Genomic DNA, 20,514 nt, shown 5'->3' on the forward strand with positions numbered 1-20,514 from the left:
ACTCCTGTCAGCTATGAACAGGAATCCGAGGCTATAATCGGCACATCCTCACTAAAATTGGACAGTTAATGATTGGAAAAATGTCGCCTGGTCTTTTCTAATCTTTAACTGCTCAGTTTCAGGGAATCTGTGTCCAGTTTAGTCTCACATTGGCTGACTGGATAACTGCGTGACAGAGTAGGTATACATACATAGTGAAATGGTTTGATTACACACTCTGATATTCATCAGTGAGAAATCCCAGCAACCTTGTAGCACTGGGTATTGGTTCAGAGGACCTGAAATTTCATTAAGGCAGGCTAATTAAACCATATGTGTGCTGACACTCTGCACACAAACCCTTATCCTTTATCCTTTATTGCCACCAGAGAAATCAGCATGTGTGTGTGCGTGTGTGTGTTTCCACCAGAGAAATCAACATGTATGTGCATGATAGAGAGCATCTAACAAGCCTATATATATATATATATATATATATATATATATATATATATATATTATATATATATATATATATATATATATATATATATATATATAGAGTCCAAGGAGGAGTAAGTTTACTGCATTTTACTGCATCTTTCAAAAGTTAAAAATATATAAAAATATACTTTTTATAACTGTTTATGTGAGGTCTTGAAAATATCTACAACCTGTAATATACAACATGTGCAAATAAATTTTCTTGAACTGTATATCAGTTGAGGACAGACCAACATGCACTTTTTGATATTATACTATTCTACTCAAGAAATTATATGAATTATTTGGGAAAACAAATGGCACAATGTTGTTCACAAAAGAGTAAAGTAAAGTGGTGACATTTTCAAAAAGTCTTATTAGTGAATGGGATTCTCAGTGTGTGTTTCAGGGCCAGAGTCGAGTCCACCTGCTCGGCTGAGAGTAGTGTATGCCACTGTGCCAACGGCCTCCGTGGGTTTGACAGCATGTCTGCCCAGTGCCTCAGCTGGTTTCCTGTAGCATCACATCCCAGGAAGATCTTCCCAATGGCATCATTCCTGCTCACTTTATCATGATCCCACACAGAAATCACCAACTGGACTCGCTGTTAATACAGGGTAGATAGAGGAAGCATTTATACTCTACAAAAATGATTAAATAAACCTTAAACACAGCAATTCAATTGGAGTAATTGATTTTCTCTAACTGAAATTGACCACAATGTCCGGGTGTAAATGCAAATTCAACTCAAAGAAGATGAGCTATATTCAAGTCAGGCAAACAATCAGCTACACAGAGTTCAGTAGAATAACTAATGAAAATATGAAAACTAAAATGCAAATTCTAACAAAATGCTAATGCTTCAAAGCACAAAGTATTGGCAAGTAACACAAACAAAGACTTCATACCAAACAGAATCATTTCTATTAATTATTTAAAAGAGAGAGAGAGAGAGAGAGAGAGAGAGAGAGAGAGAGAAAATGTGTGTGAATAGGCATGCATAATCAAAACTTATGAGATTTGAGAAATGGGACGTGTCATGTTGGCTAAAGATCTTGGAAAAAGGAATGTGTGTTACTGGATTATGCTGGTTGTGATGAGGGAACTGGCAGTAATGTTAAACATAAGGGTAAACTCTTTTACATAAGGGTAAAAAAAATTGTGGCAAAAGTAGCTGCACCCCAAAAATAAATCAAATTAAATGTGTGTCTGTGTGTGAGTGTATGTGTCTGTGTGTGAGTGTGTGTGTGTGTGTGTGTGTGTGTGTGTGTGTGTGTGTGTGTGTGTGTGTGTGTGAGTGTGTGTGTGTTTAATGTACTTGCTGTTTAGTCTCCAAAAAAACTCAAGTTGCAAACATGTACATTTTCTTTGTAATTACATTACAATGTAATGGTTATAAAACTAATTTTATAATTTAAAGTTTTAACAAAATTACTGACCTCACAAATTTAAAAACAGCATTTTTTAATGTTTCCTGCATTACATTCAGAATCATTTTTTTTTTGTATTCAAGCTCAAAAGATCATATATTGCATGTGTTATTTTAAGTGTCAAAACTCCCTGAACAAATGTAATATGTTTTTTAATGACAATGATGCCAGTGCAAGGAGGTAAGATCATTTGTTTCAAGATAATTTGAAGAGGAATAACATAATATAAGCAAAAAAGAAAAGACTCATGTGTGCTAAACACAGTAAGCAAGTGACCCACCTGAATCTGATCAAATGACACATCAAATGTAAAGGACTCATTAAAGTAAGGATTCAAAGTTTGCTTTTTCACCGATGTTTTCTTTTTCTTCCACTTCTTCTTGTCCAGAGCCAACTGGATTTTAACATATGGATCTAAGATACATTTAATGCCACTGATACATTACTGTCATTCAGAATAATCATTGATATATTGACACTTCACTCTCTTGATCAGTTTATACTTAGAAGAAGACCACAACTAACCTGATAAACCTCCAATGTCCATTTGCTTTAAGTTCTTGGCCTCCAGAATCACCACAGTGAGCTTACTTGCAGTGGGGACGTACCGCAGTGAGAAGCAAATCTCACCTAGATGTTCTTGCTATAAAGTGGTATAGTAAATATTTAGCTAAACCCATTTGACTTGGTTTTGAGTTCTACTGATCTCAACTAATAAGAAGAAAAATTATATAAGGAACATGAATGACATCTGATACATTCATTAGTAAACATAGCCATGAACCTCCTTATTTAAATTAAAGCAGCAGCAAGACTAATGGACAAAAACAAATAATTCTCCTCAAATATTCAGCTGTTATTTTACTCACAACTGAGAAATTCACACAATGAATAATGTAATGAGTTAAGGCATTTACTAATAATGAGCTAATGAAGAGCTAACGTTAACTACACCGTGTGTCTTACGAATTCATACGTGAATAAAGACAACCTAAAGCACATGTTAGAACATGTTTGTTAATTAGTGTATGAAGTAACAACTAAATCAAATATGCTCAAAAAGAAAAAATATGAATTAAACATGCATAATTTCAGGTTGGTTATATAATTGGCCATATGCAGCTGTGTGAACAAACATAATTGTCTGCTGCTGAACTACTTTCAAAATATATATATCATCTGAAAAATACCAAAAAAATAAAATAAAATAAAAAAATCACTGTTATCTTTGTATGCATTTAAAATGTATGACAAACAAATTTATAAAGATTTATTTTTACACTACTGATTTGTTGGCAGTTTGTTGCAAACATATCCATATATCATTATGCTTATACATTTACTGTGCCTGTGTTCACTTGTTATGTTCCAAATAAAACATGTTTTAGATAACAGTTATGGAAATGCCTGACAGAAGCTATATAAATATTTAGGCTTCATAACCAGACATGTAAGAAAAAGAAGGTTTGACTATGAGATGACTGTAACTTTATCGTCTGCCTAAAAAATGTGCAGAAGTAAAATTCTGCTGCCTCTTTAAGAGAAAGAACCTCACAGAACCTCATGTTTTGATGGTGCGTTCAAGTCTCTCCACTCCTCAATCACATGGTTCCAGTCCACAGCAGAGAGCTCCAGCCTCAGCTCTCCAATCACATCATGTTTGGAGAATCTGTTGAAGTCGTACACCTGCATCACAAGTGTAGACTCGCTGAGATCCTTCTGAGAAATCTAAGCACATAATTCACATGCATGAGAAAAAGAGAGAATGCAATTACTTTTAGGAAAGCTAAATGAAAATCATAAAATCATAGATTTTGTAGTTTACCTGATACTTAAACTGCTCGTTAAACACTGGGCTCAGAGTTTTTCTGAACACTTTTGTTTCAAAGGTTTTGGACTTGTTGGGATGAATGTAAACTTTTACATAAGGGTCAGATGTTCCTGATGAGTCCATAGCCATTAATTCTGCAGCTTCTTTCACTCCGACAGCCATCTAAGTAACATCAAAAAACATTTAGATACTATAAAAATGTAAAAATAAAAAAAAATTTTTTTATTACATATGTGGTGTGTACAAATTTACACTGATTATACCCACAAGAGCACTATAAACATGTTCCTGAATATGGACAAATCCCTAAAAATACTTAATCAAACTTGCAACTTATACAATCTGCAGCTCCAGTCTCTAAATTAAGCTCATATATTCACACATGATTAAATGGCTCAGATGGACCTCTGAACGTGCTGCATTGTACTCCAGGGAATACAGCAGCTTCCCTCGTGGCTGGTTAAGAGATCCGTACTCTACATCCCCCGTTTCAGGCTGCACCTGTCGATCAAATAAATCATCCATTCAGAAAAAGACCACACCTCCAAACTCCCCAGGTGATTCCATCCGATAGGGTAAGATGTCCTTTCACTCACCAGTGCTGTTGTACTGGTACCATTCAGTCCTTTCATGCTGATCTTCTGGTTCTGCTTTTTTCTCTTTTTCTTTCCTTTGCAGCAACATTTTATGCAGCAGCACAGCACGCAAATTAAAACCACCAAGAGGATCAGGGCAATTATCGCATAGGTGGCCCATCTCGGCACTAGAAGAGAGGGTGATAAAATATGTAGAAAAATGTATCCTTAATATTGACCATGCAGAGCAACAAGACTGGTGTAGCTGTAAACTGCACTATGACATACATCTAAAACATTAGGCAAGAGCACAGCCAGCAGGATTAGAGTGAGATAAACTTGCAACAAGTGAAAAGTGAGAGGTAAGAAATGTGCCCCAGGAGTGGAATTAGATATACTGCATGGAACAGGTGCCTCCATCCTCAGAGAGGGAGTGACGAAGATAGTTGGTGGGGTAGTTAGCAGAGCAGGAGGGGCAAATGTTTAGCAATACTCACATCGGAGTTTGTCTAACAAAGAGGGCAGAAACCCAGGGTAGGCTGTGGTGGAGTTCGTGATCAGTGTATTGACAGTGACAGTGACTGTTGGAGATCCATTTGCTGAGGTTGGAGGTGCAGTAACTGATGCTGAAGATACAGAGATTGATTTTGAAGTTGCATTGATTGAAGATGAGGTTATGTTGACTGATGATGAAGTTGTGTTGACTGAAGATGTGTCTGACGCATTGCTTCTAGCACTGAGGTTCATGGCTGAGTTGCCAAAACGATGTTTAAAAGCTCACTGAAAAAATATAAATATGAAACATAAGCAGTGCAGTATTCAGCTGTCTGATAGAACTGTTGTACAATACTGCTCTCTGATGGTTAATATGCAAACTATATATCCTCAAACAGACATTCCTTCAATAGGATTTTGCATTATTCAATAATGTATTTCCTGAAAGGCAAAAAAGCCACACAGTTCATGTGGATTAATTGAAGCAATTGTTAAGAATAACTTTGGGTGTAATAACAGATCAGACGTTAAGCCACCACCATAGTTAAACAACTGCATGAAATGTTGACAACTGATGCAGAGCTCTATTAAACAGGGTGTGTTACAGAGCACAGAGATAACATTCTTTCCCAATGAAATATATAACCAGAAAAATGCAGCTACAGGGATTGAGCAAAGGTGCTGCCGTAACAAATACACCATGAATATGTGGTGAACTCCTAACGTGATTCAAAGCTTGAGAAAATAGAAATGTGGTACCTTGGGAACAAATTAAAAAACAGATTTTTTTTTTTTTTTTTTGATAAATGCAGTAACAGATGCTCAAAACAGCAAAATTAAGCCACTATATTACACTACTGGAAATAAATAGCTTTACATATATACTAACATAACTTCTAAATAATACAGAAAACTCACTGTTGCAGAATCTTACCAAAGTTTTAGACCGATTTTGGACCCACTACATACTTCACAACAGCTAATGGAGTGAGGAAGGAAGTTACTTCCCATGCCAAAGCCCAATCACACAGACAAAACATGGCTGCTTAGCTTCCCAAAGCTGGTGATGTTCATTTTTTAAATGATAGTTATCTGATTCTAGGTGTAGCTGTTTCTTTTTTTTTTTAGGACGAGATTTCGAATGTGGTCCTGCCGTCATAGGATTTGCTTTGTTTAAATAATCCTATAGAGAATATTTCATTTACAACTGCGTTTCTAAAGAGAATTATAAACAAACCATTGTGAACACTTGCTGAAGGTAAGTATTCATGCAAGTATCATAGTAATAACATCCAGAACGAGTCGCATCCAGTGAAATAGAATATAAAGCTTACCTTATTCTGTTTTAGTTAGGCATATATTTCCTGTTTTCTCGATTTTATTCCATTTGTGTACTTTGGCATTAGCAACATTGTAAAGAAAGTGGTGAAAACTGACCATGCCATGGAGGTTCTTACTGAGTTACTTGCCACACCTCATCTTCACACATTGTGTTCTCAAAAAGGCTGAGCTGTATGAGGTGGAACCTTTCAAGAAAATTCAGATAAGGTGACAAATCAGAAAACACACCACAGCTATGAGGAAGTGCTAATGAAGATACTAGTGAATAATGTAGCCTACACCTCAGCAGGGCTGTCACTGTAGGAGTACACAACACATTTATGTTTCCCTCCCATATATTTGCATTTGAGGTGGAAATATAGACAGAAACCAGTTCTTTGTAAATATTGTGACTTGACATTGTGACTTACTGTTTGAGCTCCAGTCTGATGAATATTTATAAACTAAATTTGTCGTTCATTCTCAAGATCACACACTGATAACAGTGGCCTATAACAAAACAACAAAATATGTAAAAAGGCAATAAGGTTTACAAATTGATCAAGATTTATGTATTTTTTGTTTTATATGGAACGCTTTCAGACATTTCTCTAAGACGGTTTTCATTTGTTAGAACAGTGTCCAGTTATCTTTAATATCCTTCTCCAGCTCTGTGAAAGGCCAGCATTATCTATTACATCTCTAGCTGTTTAACTGATTAAAGTAAACTTCAGATGGTTTTAACTTGTCTTGCACTTAACTAATGTGTTAAATGTTTTAATGACTTCTTAATAAGAAACATTCACATGAATTAACGACAGCATGTCTGTGGGAATTCTGATAAAGATAACCGCTGACACCGACACAATCACAGTAATATGTAGGAAAACACAATTAAATGAATGTGTAATTTGTCACTATATTTATCAGTTTTCAGCCAATCGTGATTATGAGGGAGTATGAAGCATGTACAGATAGCTATTACAGTTTCACAGAATGTTTATTTCCAAGGTTCCTAATGTGGGAAATTACAGGTGTCAGTGGAGACATGTTTACATTTATGGCATTTAGCAGACACCCTTATCTAGAGTGACTTACAATTTTATTTATTTTTTAATTTTATTAAAAATCTTACAATTATCTATTTATACAACTGAGGGGTTAAGAGCCTTGCTCAGGGACCCAGCAGTGGCAGCTTGGTGGACCTGGGATTCAAACTCATGACCTTCCGGTCAGTAGTCCGACACCTTAATCACTAGGCTACCGTATCCCACACGTTAATATAGTTATGATGATGATTGAAATCACAACCCATCATTACCAAAAATATTCTGATTTATGAATGTCTCATTACCCTGTTTGATTATTTACTTGAACTGATCATGTTCTGTGGCTTCAATAAATAGCACAAATATTACTGTGCACATGTGAATACTGAGACTAAATATTGGAATAGCTGAATTATGTTCATGAAGTTGATCTGTGCTGGGATTGAAAATGGAACATATTTTACAGCTAAGTGTGTCCCTGGCTGCTAGATGTTCAGTCATGGTCAGACTGACCACTGGGTCTCTAGTGTAAAGCTGTGTATATTGTGTATTTGACCTGTAAGGGGTTAATGGAGATTTACTTTCATTTTTACCCGTAACGTATCTTAATAATTAAAATACATTATAAACCCCATTTTGGTCCGTGGAGTGAACCCTAGACGCTTTGTACACGTGTGTTGTTTAAAAATAAAGTACCTAAAGTTGTTTATAGCTGTATAACAGAGCACGTGCACGTTGTGGCGCACGTGGGTTTAATATTATCCCCACAGACAGGAAACGATGCAGGATTCACTACTCATAGGATTATGTGACGGTGCTGTTGATAAGAAGAAAGACACTTATTATTACACAAATAAAATCGGAGGATATTCGGTAAGAAACGTTTTGTTTTATTTTCAGTTTTCAGTAGCAAACTAGCTGGTGTTAGCCGTCTTGTTAGGTACTTGGTCTTAGCAACGGTGCTAACTCAGTCCTTTAGCACGTTAGCTAGCAGTTTAGTCAGGCAGTAAAGTGATTGGTCAGGAACATAGACACCCAGGAGAATAAAAATTTAGCTCTCTGCATTTATTTAGCTTTCTGCATTGTCTTAAGCCCACTGTGTTAACATTTTAGAGAGATATATTAAGAATCTCTCTTAAAAACCTAAAGCTGCTAACTTATAAATGCATAGCAAAAGCTGTTTCCGGTTTGGTCAGCGGTAAAGCGGATATGTCGTGTGTATATGTGTGTATATATATATATATATATATATATATATATATAAAATCACATCATACATACATAAAACCCGGTGTTTTTTTTTTTTTTTTGAGTTCGGATCAATCTTAGAAGTTACAGATTTACTGTATATTGGGTGTAATAATGGACTCGGAAAAAAATAATATTTAATTAATTAACGCAGGCCAGATTTTAACTGTAACTCGGCTTCACTTGTGTGTCCATATAATATAATTGACTAACGTATTATTTCTATTCCTTCAGGACCTGATACCTGGTGTATCCAATGCATATAACCAGTGCACACTATGTGATGGGTTCCTTAGTCATGTTGTTCAGATATACTGCCCCCTTGCGTTGTCTTCATATCACCGCACCATTCATGTGTTTGCCTGCACAGCTCCAGTGTGTCATGGCAAGCTGGAAAGGTAAGCCAAAGTTTAGGTTCCAGTTTCTCTGGAAACATTCATAAGAATACTTGTTACAGTTTTTTTAAGATAATATTTTATTCTGTTTGATTGTTCCTGTGCATAGCTGGAAAGTCCTCCGTTCACAGTGTTTGGAGTCTGAGATAGAAAAAACTTCAGCTGGTCAGAGTTCTGACAGAGCGCCAGTTGCTACTACAGACTGGTGTGACGATGCAGACGACTGGGGAATGAACTCAGAGGAGAATTTGGGCAGTGAACAGCCTGAGACCAATAGCCTTACAGCAAGCCTGGAAGTCTGCAGCAGACTTCAAGACCTGCGTATAAACAGGTCAGCAGATGTCGAAGGTGCTGGACCAGTTATAGACGCTCCTAGCTTTCAGTCTTTCTACATCAGTGTGGTGGAAGAGGCAGACCTTGTAGGACAAAATGACCTGGATCATGCCAACAGACTGCTGAAGGAGTATGAGGAGAGGGAGGGCATGGCTGTCGAGGAGGTTGCATGGTGAGGATAGTTTTGGTGTTTTGATTGATTATTATTTTCATATTTTAGTGTACAGGTGCCACCAAGGCATAGTTATTAGAGTTGCACCCTCATAGCTCCAGGGTCCCAGGTTCAAGTTTAGCAACTTCGTGTGTCCTTTTGGCTTTTCTTTCAGTGCTCCAGTCATCTTCCACCTCCAGAAATGCTAGAAGATGTAATGGCTTTTCTAATTTTTATCCATTCTAGGTAGGAATGATTGTGTATGTGTCAGCATGGTGCCTTATGATGGACTGATAATCCAATTCAGGGTGCCAGGGTGATATCCTTTCTTATAGACACTGTTTATATTAATATTCTGGCCAAGATATAGATGCTAATTAAGATTAGATAACTATTCTAGTCTATTGTTGATTAAACTGTGTGCCTCAAGTGTGAGCTCAACTAACAGGATCAAAGGAAGAGCTAATAAGGAACGTCTAGATGTTCGGGATGGGAAAAAAATCCCAGCCAATTTTGCACTTGCTCACAATTCTCTTCAGGGCGGATTCATTTTAAACAAAAAGCAGCTAAAGGAACCACAAGCCAAAATTAGTGTCTTCTCTAGAGAATAGCAATCATCAGGATGAAGTTTTCGCCTGACAGAGACACAGGACCCCAGACATTCTTCAGTGCATTTTGTATTAATCAAAACGTCTGGCTTTCCTCTGATTACAAACAGAACCTTTGCGTTTGAAGTCAGTTGAATAAAGCTGATGGTCATTTTACCCTTGTTAAATTTTGTTGTGATTGAGTGATGATTGCATACAATGAAAAGCATATGACATTATCACCTGAATCGTGTTTCAGACATAACGTCATAATGAACTAGTGTCATGATTATACTATGTTGCTTTATTGATTCAATTTGGACATGACTTTATTTCTCTAATATTTGGGTTGTGTTGTTCAGCAGTGAAGGTAAAGGAAAGGAGGAGGCATATGAGAAAGTCAAAGCCAAACACGGAGATGCGGTTTTCTCCAGTTTCATGAAAAGAATATCTCTGTGTCCAGAGCAAGTGCTTCGGTGAGTTTTAACTAAGTGGATAATAGCCAAACTTTCAGGATAGCTAGCAGTGTCCTCTGTTAAATCACATGATTACTAGTTAAGTTATTCTCTTAATCATGAGGTCTGGTTTTCAGTTCCCATGGAGGACTTGTATTTAAGTGATGCTGTATGGCCTTTTTCAAGTTAATTTAGGGTAGAGGAAAACAGACATTGTGAATTACAGGCATTATTATTAATGAGGCATGGAAAATAAATGGACCTCTATGATGTTTTGTGGTCCGAAAGTTTAGATAACGATGACTGATCTTTTTTTTTTAAACAGTAAACTTGGTTAGAAGATTAATATGCTTTAAGTTTTCACCTTCCCACCCCATGTGACTCCATGTGAACTTATTATTAGATAAAAGAAAGCAACACAATAAACAAAGAGTGCAACCTCGCCTACACCAGAAACAACTATAGCAGATATGTTTGTGTCTGCAGCGGTACGGTAATTGTATAGTGTCAGATAATAATTATTCCCAGAACTGAAAGAAATTTTTGACATTCTTTCATTAACTGTAGTAATTCATATGTGTATGTTTGGTTATTTGTACGAAGCATCAATATCATTTTTTCCAGCTCGAATACAAGTACATAATCAGTCAGGGGAGTCATGGAACATTTTATTTTAGCTGTTTATGTTTGCCCAGTTTAAATTGTTGCCGTGGAAAGCACTCGCCTGTGAGTTCGTGGTCCTAGGCTACAAAGCTCATTCTTCATGATGTAAGTGGGTTGGTTTTAAATGGTATTTATTAGCTGGCTATATTAGTTATCTAGTTATCTGGGGTTAACAGTTAATTCTGGATATTCACTACTTATATTTCACACTTTACATTCTTAAACTCTGGCTTAAGGTTCTTCTTTGCATACTTGTTGTGTTAACAACCATGATGGGATAAATGCAGTGCATGCCCAGGTTGAATAAGCGATTGCATCAGTGAGAAACAAAGGACACATTTACCTGTTGTTACCTTTCACAGATTTTTGGCCTTTTTCATGTAGCTTGTTATGTAGTTTCTGATATCCGAATTTTTTGTTTCCCCCTCGATACAGCAAGCACTTCTGTGGTGTTCAGTGTTTTTGCCGTCTGCCTCTACTGAGCAGTTTTCAAGTCTTGCTTTTCATGATCTTTCAATTTCTGATAGTGTTTCTGTTGTGAAGCATCTAGCTGTAACATTCTTACACTTTATCATTTTACACTGTAATCACTTACCTCTGCAGTGTCAGGTGAACACTAAAATGTTGCTCTACCCAGGTATAAAGGTGTGAAATCTTGTTGTCAATGATGGATGGGGGCTGACTGCTTAATTCACCAACTATTGCCTGTAAACCTTTTTTTTCTTCAGTAAGTGATTGTTGCAGCAGTTTGCAGTCAGTTTTAATTTGATTGTCATCATTCATGGTGAAATAAGTTCAGACTGCTGCCAATTCATGTTGTGTGTTAGAGCAATACCGGCATCTATATCACTTCACCTATAGTTACAGGTAATATTTTTGGATCTTACAGATACAGTTGGAGTGGGACACCATTATTTATAATGGAACCTCCTTCAAATATGAATCAGATGGTGCCTCCCTGTGCACACTGTGGCAGTCCTCGAGTTTTCGAATTCCAGTTAATGCCAGCTCTGGTCAGCTTGCTCCGCAGTGCACATTCAAGTTCAGGTTTGTCTCATGAATTCTGTATGAACTGTAGATTTTTTGTCTATTTTAACACTTTGATGGAACTGGTTCTAGTAATAAGGTTGCATCGGAATGTAAGATTTTGTACTTTTTTAATTGTTTTTAAAACTTCTGTCCCAATAATGTCATGAACAGCAACATCAAGATTAGTAATTTATCCACTTATAATCATTTAGAAATAAACTGCATGCATATTACGAAGGTAAACTTTCAAACGAACTTTGAAAGATCAAAAAAAAAAATGCAAAGCACATTAGATTAAAACTTCCATAAATGTAAAATGTTAGCATGTGTGTTGTAGAGACTGGTGATTAACACTCTCTCTCTCTCTCTCTCTCTCTCTCTCTCTCTTCCTCCCCCTCCCTTTTTTCACCTCCACAGAGTTTGCAGTTGAGTTTGGAACTGTTTTGATTTTCACCTGCAGAGACAGTTGTTGGACATCTGGATCAACTAGTCCTATTGAGGAATTCGCCTTTGTACAAACTGATCCTGACCAAAAGCTCTTTAAATGATAGCAAACAGCTTATAAGACAATAAAACATAAATGAACACAATGTGTTTCTTTTTTATTTATACAAATCATAAAATAATTATTCTAATCAGCCAACTTTATTTTATGCCATATGTAAAGGTACAGCAATTTTACATATAGCATAAAATACCCTTTTTATATTTACTTTTGTATAGAAATAAGAACACTGAAGGAACACACAAATACCAAGATGGGCTGTAATACGATGTGTGTGTGTGTGTGTGTGTGTGTGTGTGTGTGGTGAGGTACAAATAGAGTTAGACAAATGTATCAGTAATACAATCTAGTGATGATGTCCAGAATTTTAAATGATGGGCTCTCTAAGGTTTTGCACAAGTTATTAAACTGTTCTTTATGTGACAATGAATATCTTTGTGTTAGATGAAAGTATTGCTGTTTAGTTCATAGCAGTGGTGTCCAATTTTATCCCAAAAGAGCCAGTGTGGGTGTAGGTTTTATTTCAAACAAGCAGAAGCCACAAGAAGTATTTTGAAAGCCAAGAACAACTGATTAAACAGGTGGTCTACTGCTTGATCAGAATATAATCCCATGTCCAGTGTTAAAACTGAATTTAACTGAAACCCTGCACCCAAACCAGCCCTTCACGGGTAAGATTGGACACCCTTGTCTAAGGACTAGACCATCTAGGTCTAGTGCTGGTTGATCAAATTTTATATATATGACATTGACTTGAAAACATACACTGCTTCTAGACAGTGAATAACCATCTATATCATATAGTGTGTGTGTGTATATACATTGTGTGTATAAATTAAATATATTCAATGGGATGTGATTACAGAGGGTGGCATGGTGGAACTTCAGGTAGTGGGTCTCCGCTTTCTGAGCTACGGTTACTGAGTGTACAGGGTCTTGTAGGTTTTGATCATGTTTTCTCCAACATCCAAAGAATATCCTAGTACTGGGAATTGTGGTGGGTCCAGAGTCTATCCCTGGATGGGACACATATCTAGTGCTACCTACAGTAATACTATAACAGTAAAACTTTTAATGTGTAATTTCTGACCTCCAGCTGTAGTAAAATGTCCTGTCAACTCAGAATTCCTACTGGGAACTAAAATTCAGTATGTGACTGTATGTCAAATTCAAATGGCTGCTCACAGTAACAATTTTTTTAAATCAATTTTGCTTTTTATTTTTTAAATTAATTATACCACAGGGATGTGGTAGCTTAGTGGTTAAGGTGTTGGCCTACTGATAAGTAAGTCATGAGTTTGAATCCCAGGGCAGGTTGCCACTGCTGGGCCCCTGAGCAAGGCTCTTAACCCTCAATTGATCAGTTGTATAAAATGTAAGTCACTCTGGATAAGGGTGTCTGCTAAATGGATGCTTTAGTATTTTCTCTATATAAATAAATTAACACAGACATATTAGCATAAGAATTTGCTGTTTTGAGGAGTGAATGTGCATCACTCATGACAGTTATAAGGCTAGCTTGGTGCTAAAAATATAAAGCATTCATTGTTATATTCTCCACTTTGTAACGTGAACGCACAGAGGTTCAAAATGTACAGCTGTTTATGTTCATGTGTTTGGGAGGTCAAAGAGAAAACCAGATCACCTATAGAAAACGCATTTAGATAAGGGGGGATCATGTAATAAACAGTTATAGAAAGGAAATGATCATAATTTCATCAGAAATTTATATATTCCTGTAAAACTGTTGTGTGGCAATGTCCATTGTAAAAAGCACTACATAAATAAGTTGTACATGAGACATTCTGCACAGACAGCAATCTAATCTCAGAATTAAAATGGAGACCATGGAGCTATGAGCTGCTACACAGTCTGGATTACCATGTAGCCCAGATTGTTTATGTGCTGTGTGTCATTAACATGGTTGTGACTCACTAAGGAGCTTCATTTGAATTAGAAAAGAAGGTTTGAGGTGCAGAATTCCCCTGCAGTACTGATGTTCTCCTGTTCAGATTTACAGCGCAATGGAGCTCAGAGGAAGGAGTGGAGTTCGTGCACAGTCTCTTCTCTCGCGAGGAAGGACGCCATTACCGAAATCCCTACAAAACAACACGAGAATTCATCATTCACACGGTAATATAACCCGATGTGGCACAGCAGCGGTCTGCCGGGACTGGCGTACTCGCGTTGAGCCACAACTTCACCGTTTATTAAATTAAACATAGCGATTGTTCTCATTGTTTTTTCGTGCTTTTTATGTGTGTAATGTCGCGGGACAGATCTAGGCCTTTTTTAACACGGCATCTACTTGCTGTCTTTGCGTTATTGTTGCACACGCTGCTGAGACTTAGCGCGCGCCGGCTAACATGTTAGCTGTGTTTAGCATTAGCTACAGTTAGCACGGCCTCTTTGTTTTTGTTTTGTTTTTTTATTGCTAATATATTCTAAGATGATCAAAAGACATGTATTTTGTTGTTTGAGTGTTTGTTGGTGGCCACTGTATTAGAAATGTTCACAGTTATGGAAATAAAGCTTCATGGGGTGAAGGTTACCTAGATTGCTAGGCTAGTTTTGCTAGCAGTTTTGCTTTGGTAGCTAGCCCTTGTTGCAGAATTTAAGCGTATTAAAAGCGTTCGTTTTTAGTTTGTCTTCAATTTATTTACACCTCTCTCTCTCACTCTCTCTGCTTTTATGTGTTAGTAAAAATAGGCAGCTAATACACTTACTCTTGTAGGCGTTAGCTACATGATTACCGTTAGCTACATTATTAGCGTTAGCCTTTCCACTGTACTCGAGGTTACCACTGTCCTTGAGTGCTTTTGGACGCCTGTTGGTGGTTAATAAATACATTTTGTTACATGTTAAGACCTTTTTAACGTAATTGTAGCTCATTATATTATACAGGAGCTTTCTTGAGTAATATATTTATGCACTTTTTATTTAATTACGTGCTCTCTGGTTTATTATAGCCTCTAGAATTATTGGAGCTGTGAGAAAGTACAGCATTAATATTCTCCCAGTTCTTACATTTCTGAACATTTCTAGTTTTTCGAAGAAATAAAATTGTCCTGGATATTTAGAAGGAAATATGTGTGAGGTGGAAATGTATGGTCTGTTCAGTAAATATTTACTTTCTAAACACCATCTAAGCATTACATTTCGGGGTCATTGTTTAAAACCTATATTCTGAGTTTCATATTTGTGGTATTGTGAATCACAAAATAACCCACAAACCATCACCCCACATCTATGTAGTAACACAATCAGCTGATCATAGGATGCGAGTGCAAATCCTAGCACCAGCAAACTGCCTTCTTGCCCCTTGAGTAATGCCCTTTTCCTTCACGTGCTCAGCTTAAATGTAAATAGTGTTGGGTAAAAATAATTACTAAATGAGTAAATGTAAGAAGCATTTGTTCAGGTATTGGTTGGTATTTAATTAACAGTTCTTTAACGCAGCTCACTCTATTGAGAAAATATTTAAAAAAAAAGCCACTTTGTAAGCACAAATTGTGACTTAAAGCAATGGCTTAAATATAATTTAGTAATAATGACCCGGACATGAAAGCTAGAACATATTAGCAACAGGACAATCTGCTAATATGACTTATTTAGTTAATGATGAAGCAAATATCGGTAGTTTAGGTCTTAAGCTTTTCCATTTGCAGTTGTATTCAGAAGTGTTTACATTCTCCATCCAAATCAAGTCCTCATGCTAGTAAAAATTGGTCAATGTCTGAAAAATATAACCCTGCTAAGGAGGGGTTCATATTATAAGCTGTTACTGTATCGGACTTTATTACGCATGTTATGCAGGCTACTGTTAAATACACTGCTGAGACTATAATAATTCAAACTGAGACTTAGGCACTGAAATCTCACGTGTATCTGTGACAGATGTGAGCTAGTTTAGTGACCAGCTACCCGGCGATTCACTCCATCACACCCATATATCACTCTTCCCCAGGGGCTTGTCACAGATAAGTTGAAAGCACATAATTGGTGAGAATGTTTTTGTTTAACCCCTCACTGTAGTGCACCCAAAAATGTTCTAGTATGACAATACCCCTGTGCACAATGAGTGATCCATAAAGACATGGTCTCCAGAGTAAATGTGGAATAACTAGAGTACAAAGGGCACTGACTTCAACCCCACTGAACACCTTGATTCAGTGATGAACTTGAATGCTGACTGCACACCAGGCCTCCTCACTTGACAGAGTTTCATCTATTCACTCATGCTACTGAATGACTTTGGAATGGATACACGTGGGTGTGATGGTTATCTGTCCACATACCTTTGGTTATGTACTTTAGCTCTGTTCTAACTTTATCTACAGTAACATACACAGTACAGTACTCAACATCAAGCAAATTTGGTACACGGTAGCGGGTGAACAAATAGAGTTTAGATGGCAAGAGTATAGTGACATGTCCAGTAGGCAGATTCACTTTATATTCGGTCAATTCTTGCATTGTTTCTCGGCTATTTTAGTAGCATAGTATTTGGTTATATAAAAAAGAAACATACATTCAAACAGCTATGTCTTATTCTGACAAAATGGTTACAGTCAGGTGCAGAACTGAATTAAGTAGGGATCATTTTTAGCACCAACACACATACACAGGCACCTATATACTTATTTTTCCTACAAGTTAGTAGATAATTTTTATAAGTTATACAATGAAATAAACAGAAAACAATAGCTGCATTAGATCAGTCATCTCCATGGTGCAGTGGCCATATCTGACTTTTGTCCAAAAAGGCTGTAATTAAGTATTGAAGCCTGTCATCAAAGTGCTGTGTCAGCTTTCATTTAGGTACACGTGAGGTCACGCCATACTAATCCTATGTTATTGACATAGTTAAAGGTCTCAGTAATTGATTGGTGCTATATTTGTTTTTTCAGTTTAATGCTGTGCACCATTCTGGTATTAAGTAGCCTCTGTTGGACTCTATTTTTATTGTAAAAATCAATAATTTTTTTTTTCCAATTTATTTTTATTAATTCTTTTCATCACGAGGAGTGAGAAAGCAGTCATAAAGCTTGGGGCATCAATGATAATGAATTTATCTGTAGGTATTTGAAAGGATTATTGAGGTGTTTATTGTTGAAGGGTTTTCAGGAGTTGAAGCATTGGGAACACGGCAGCTTTGACTTCCATGCTGAAACAACATGCCTGAAGGAATAAAGTGTACATTTCTGAGATAAAGCATTTTTTAGCACTGAAGATGAGTTCCTGCGGCCCGTTTCATTTCATTCACTCAAAAGAAAGACAAATGAGGGTTAAGGATGTTGTGGAAGTGTGAAAAACATGCTTTGTTAATTGTACTCCTTGTTTCTTTACTCCTCAGGCTGATGAATGATGTCTGAGCAGGATCTGGTGGAGATAGTCCAGATTGCTGTGGCGGATTTAAACCATGAGGAAAATGATGCAGGTAGAAAATGGCTCAGTTTATAAAACAGATTACGAGCTGTTAATAAATTGACTCACCTCTTATGTTTGTTCTTTAAGCACTGTGTCTCTTTATTTTAGTTACTGATTTAAATTTGAAACAATTCTGTCCTCGAAAAAACTTGGATATTCAAAACTACATTGGAAATATTCTTTGCAATTAATTTTCCAGCTATTCTTCAATTTGAACCATTTTCTGTCTTTATCCTTTTACATTTTTATTAACCTTTTAATTAATTGCTTTTTTTTAAAGTTATTTACCTTTTTTCGCAGTTTGTTCTTTTTTTTGTTAGAAAATTATTTGTAGCTAAATGAAATGTGTTTTTTTTTTTTTTTTTGCTGTGTAATCTTTATGTTGTGTGTGTGTGTGGTCTTTGCGATTGGTTTAGATGTTCTGGAGAACCATGATGATGCTGATAAGCCCGAGCGGAAGCGAGCGAGGATGGAAAGCAGTAACCAGGATGTGACCCTCAAAGTGAGATTAGTATTTGAGTTTCATTACTTATTATTAAAGTTTGTAACGATTGTAACTTCAAGGCATGAATGAAGGCGTACGCAAGCTTGAGGACGACTGGCTTGTGAAATGCTACTTCACCTATATAAGGAATAAAACACAAGATACAACAACACAATTTTCTCTTCTCAGAAAATAACATTATTGCGTTATTATATCAATAAAAGATTAATACAAAGGTTTCATTTGCTGCGCAGGCGACACTGTGAAGAAATGCAGTTTAAAGGGAAATGCATCAACACCTGATTCAGTTCAGCACTGAAACACTTACTACATTTGTGTATTACAAACAGAATTCAGCAGCACTGTAGTATAAGACATGACACTTTACTTTGATTTATTTGATATTAGCGAACAAATCAAGGCCATTAAAATAAAGTATGTACATTTATATGATAGTTATCTTAGTGTGAGGATTTTGTAGCCTCCTGGTGGTCCAGCGGCAGGATCCCACACTCTCATTGCATTGGCCCGGGTTTGATTCCTGGGCAGGGAGCTAACTGAAGCCAGCTAACTCTCAGTGCCAAGCCAAGATAAAATGCTAGGGTTGTGTCAGGAAGGGCATCTGGTGTAAAACCTGTGCCAAATCAAATATGCGTACCAGATGATCCGCTGTGGCTGCCCTGAACAGGGAGCAGCCAAAAGAACAGATGAGGTGTTCCAGTCAGGTGAGGTGTGGGTTCGACTGTGTGTAAACACACACAGTTTGGCTCAGGTGCGCTAGACCACGAGTCATGATGCATGTTAGTAGAATGAGCCCTGACTGCTTTGCTGCCTCTGTTCTGGACAGCTTGCAGTCTATGAGGAATCCAATAGGTTTGCATTGAGAACATTAACAGTGGAATTTCTTCACCAGTCTGTATGTAATCTAAAGCTAAAAATAAGTTCATGCAGTGTAACGGCGATCAAAAGAAGAATAAATCCAGAAATCAACAACAGAGTGACTCAAACAGAATAAATTCCACATTTCCGAATGGCCATATTTCACTGACATGAATCCCTTTGATACTCTGTGCTATGATTTGAAGCAGGCTGTTCAGGCTGGGTCACAGTGCCCCTCAAATGTCGTTCTGTTCTGATCACCAGCTACACAAAGTCTGGCTCAAGTTTTGCCAATAAAATCTTTTAGATTTTTAAATATTTACTACTTTCCATTCATTCGCATGATTATTTAAACCGTTGTCAGCATAACATGTTTTTTCTCTTTTTTTTATTAAATCTGACTTTTATGTATTATGACTTAGCAGAGATGAAGGCCAGATTACATTTTATGAGGAGTTTATAGAGTAATCCTGATATTTCTAAAGCGTTCATTGTCAGTAGATCAAAGTTTGAGGAGAGTGACACAAGAGAGTAACATAAAACTTTATTGTTTCCTCATGTGGGTCGTCTGTCCTGCTCTTTTCAGGCAATGCTAATGTCCATTAGCCAGGCCATTTGCCAGAGGTTGGACAACATGGAGGCGAAGCTGCAGGTGCTGGAGACAACATGTCGGGCCTTGGAGGAGAAGTTTGACACTGTGATGGGGAAAAACCCAGGGGCAATTCAGGTGCCTATGGTGGCAGGATCACCCTTCGGTGCCACGCAGACGTGTGACAAAGTGCGCTGGTGAGCGAAGCATGAATATCATCTTGTACGACAGGAAAACCTGACTTGAGTTTCTCTAACAGCTTCCTGATGGTTGTGTCGTCAGTGTGGTGCCACAGACCAATGTAGTAATGAGCAGTGAACGTCCCAAACCAAGCCATGAAGAATCTCTTCCTCGCACCACAGACTCACTGGAGAATCTTCTAAGCAAGTGAGGCCTTTGTGATTGTTGTTCTCTTCATGTATATAGATAACTAGATATCTACATATGTGCATCATTAATTTAAAGGTCAGTAGGCTAATCATCATTGTTTTTATACATTTATTACAGCTTCAGAAGTAAAGAAAAGAAATAAAAACTACAACCTTGTTTTAATTAGGCAGCTACGCTTAAAACAAGGTTGATCAATTTTTTTTTTAGATTATTA

The 20,514-nt window shown here is 37.0% G+C and overlaps 3 protein-coding genes across 6 annotated transcripts in view; 2 read left to right on the forward strand and 1 right to left on the reverse strand.

Moving 5' to 3' along the window:
* Positions 1 to 523: 523 nt before the first annotated feature.
* On the reverse strand, positions 524 to 6,311 carry syt8 (synaptotagmin VIII). The gene is made up of 9 exons (XM_060887155.1): positions 6,128 to 6,311; positions 4,796 to 5,078; positions 4,320 to 4,486; positions 4,129 to 4,224; positions 3,718 to 3,885; positions 3,453 to 3,620; positions 2,418 to 2,535; positions 2,173 to 2,306; positions 524 to 1,066 (listed from the first exon to the last, which is right to left on the reverse strand). Exons 2-9 carry the CDS (start codon positions 5,043 to 5,045, stop codon positions 827 to 829), a joined length of 1,341 nt encoding a protein of 446 aa, XP_060743138.1. The 5' UTR covers positions 5,046 to 5,078; positions 6,128 to 6,311; the 3' UTR covers positions 524 to 826.
* A 1,553-nt stretch (positions 6,312 to 7,864) lies between these two features.
* Positions 7,865 to 12,613, forward strand: pdcd2l (programmed cell death 2-like). Of its 2 annotated transcripts, none has more exons than XM_060887441.1 (6): positions 7,865 to 8,035; positions 8,645 to 8,808; positions 8,915 to 9,310; positions 10,242 to 10,352; positions 11,884 to 12,041; positions 12,441 to 12,613. In XM_060887441.1, exons 1-6 carry the CDS (start codon positions 7,943 to 7,945, stop codon positions 12,569 to 12,571), a joined length of 1,053 nt encoding a protein of 350 aa, XP_060743424.1. In that variant the 5' UTR covers positions 7,865 to 7,942; the 3' UTR covers positions 12,572 to 12,613. The 2 variants fall into 2 exon arrangements, with proteins under 2 accessions (XP_060743424.1, XP_060743423.1); XM_060887440.1 differs by having other exon boundaries at positions 7,874 to 8,035; positions 10,239 to 10,352.
* Positions 12,614 to 14,545: 1,932 nt separating this feature from the next.
* banp (BTG3 associated nuclear protein) overlaps positions 14,546 to 20,514 on the forward strand; it is a 42,241-nt gene continuing 36,272 nt past the window's right edge. The window contains exons 1-5 of one of the 3 annotated variants that reach the window (XM_060886450.1): positions 14,546 to 14,661; positions 17,885 to 17,968; positions 18,375 to 18,460; positions 19,908 to 20,048; positions 20,170 to 20,297. In XM_060886450.1, coding sequence (XP_060742433.1) covers positions 17,893 to 17,968; positions 18,375 to 18,460; positions 19,908 to 20,048; positions 20,170 to 20,297 — 431 coding nt within the window. In that variant the 5' untranslated portion in view covers positions 14,546 to 14,661; positions 17,885 to 17,892. Of the gene's footprint in view, positions 14,662 to 17,884; positions 17,969 to 18,374; positions 18,461 to 19,907; positions 20,108 to 20,169; positions 20,298 to 20,514 lie in introns of all 3 variants that reach the window. The other 2 variants (XM_060886448.1, XM_060886449.1) reach the window with 2 other exon arrangements.

Source organism: Tachysurus vachellii, chromosome 14 (genome assembly GCF_030014155.1).
Source record: "Tachysurus vachellii isolate PV-2020 chromosome 14, HZAU_Pvac_v1, whole genome shotgun sequence".
In the NCBI taxonomy this organism is placed as follows: domain Eukaryota; kingdom Metazoa; phylum Chordata; class Actinopteri; order Siluriformes; family Bagridae; genus Tachysurus; species Tachysurus vachellii.

What these genes read in the sequence shown, in the direction of transcription:
- syt8 (XM_060887155.1), bottom strand. Translation starts at nt 5,045, where the DNA reads ATGAACCTCAGTGCTAGAAGCAATGCGTCAGACACATCTTCAGTCAAC. An exon ending in ACAATGCAGCACGTTCAGAG is followed by an intron (nt 3,886 to 4,128) that starts GTCCATCTGAGC and finishes GATGTTACTTAG; the next exon opens with ATGGCTGTCGGAGTGAAAGA. An exon ending in ACGCACCATCAAAACATGAG is followed by an intron (nt 2,536 to 3,452) that starts GTTCTGTGAGGT and finishes ACCACTTTATAG; the next exon opens with CAAGAACATCTAGGTGAGAT.
- pdcd2l (XM_060887440.1), top strand. Translation starts at nt 7,943, where the DNA reads ATGCAGGATTCACTACTCATAGGATTATGTGACGGTGCTGTTGATAAG. An exon ending in ATAAAATCGGAGGATATTCG is followed by an intron (nt 8,036 to 8,644) that starts GTAAGAAACGTT and finishes CTATTCCTTCAG; the next exon opens with GACCTGATACCTGGTGTATC. An exon ending in TGTCCAGAGCAAGTGCTTCG is followed by an intron (nt 10,353 to 11,883) that starts GTGAGTTTTAAC and finishes TGGATCTTACAG; the next exon opens with ATACAGTTGGAGTGGGACAC.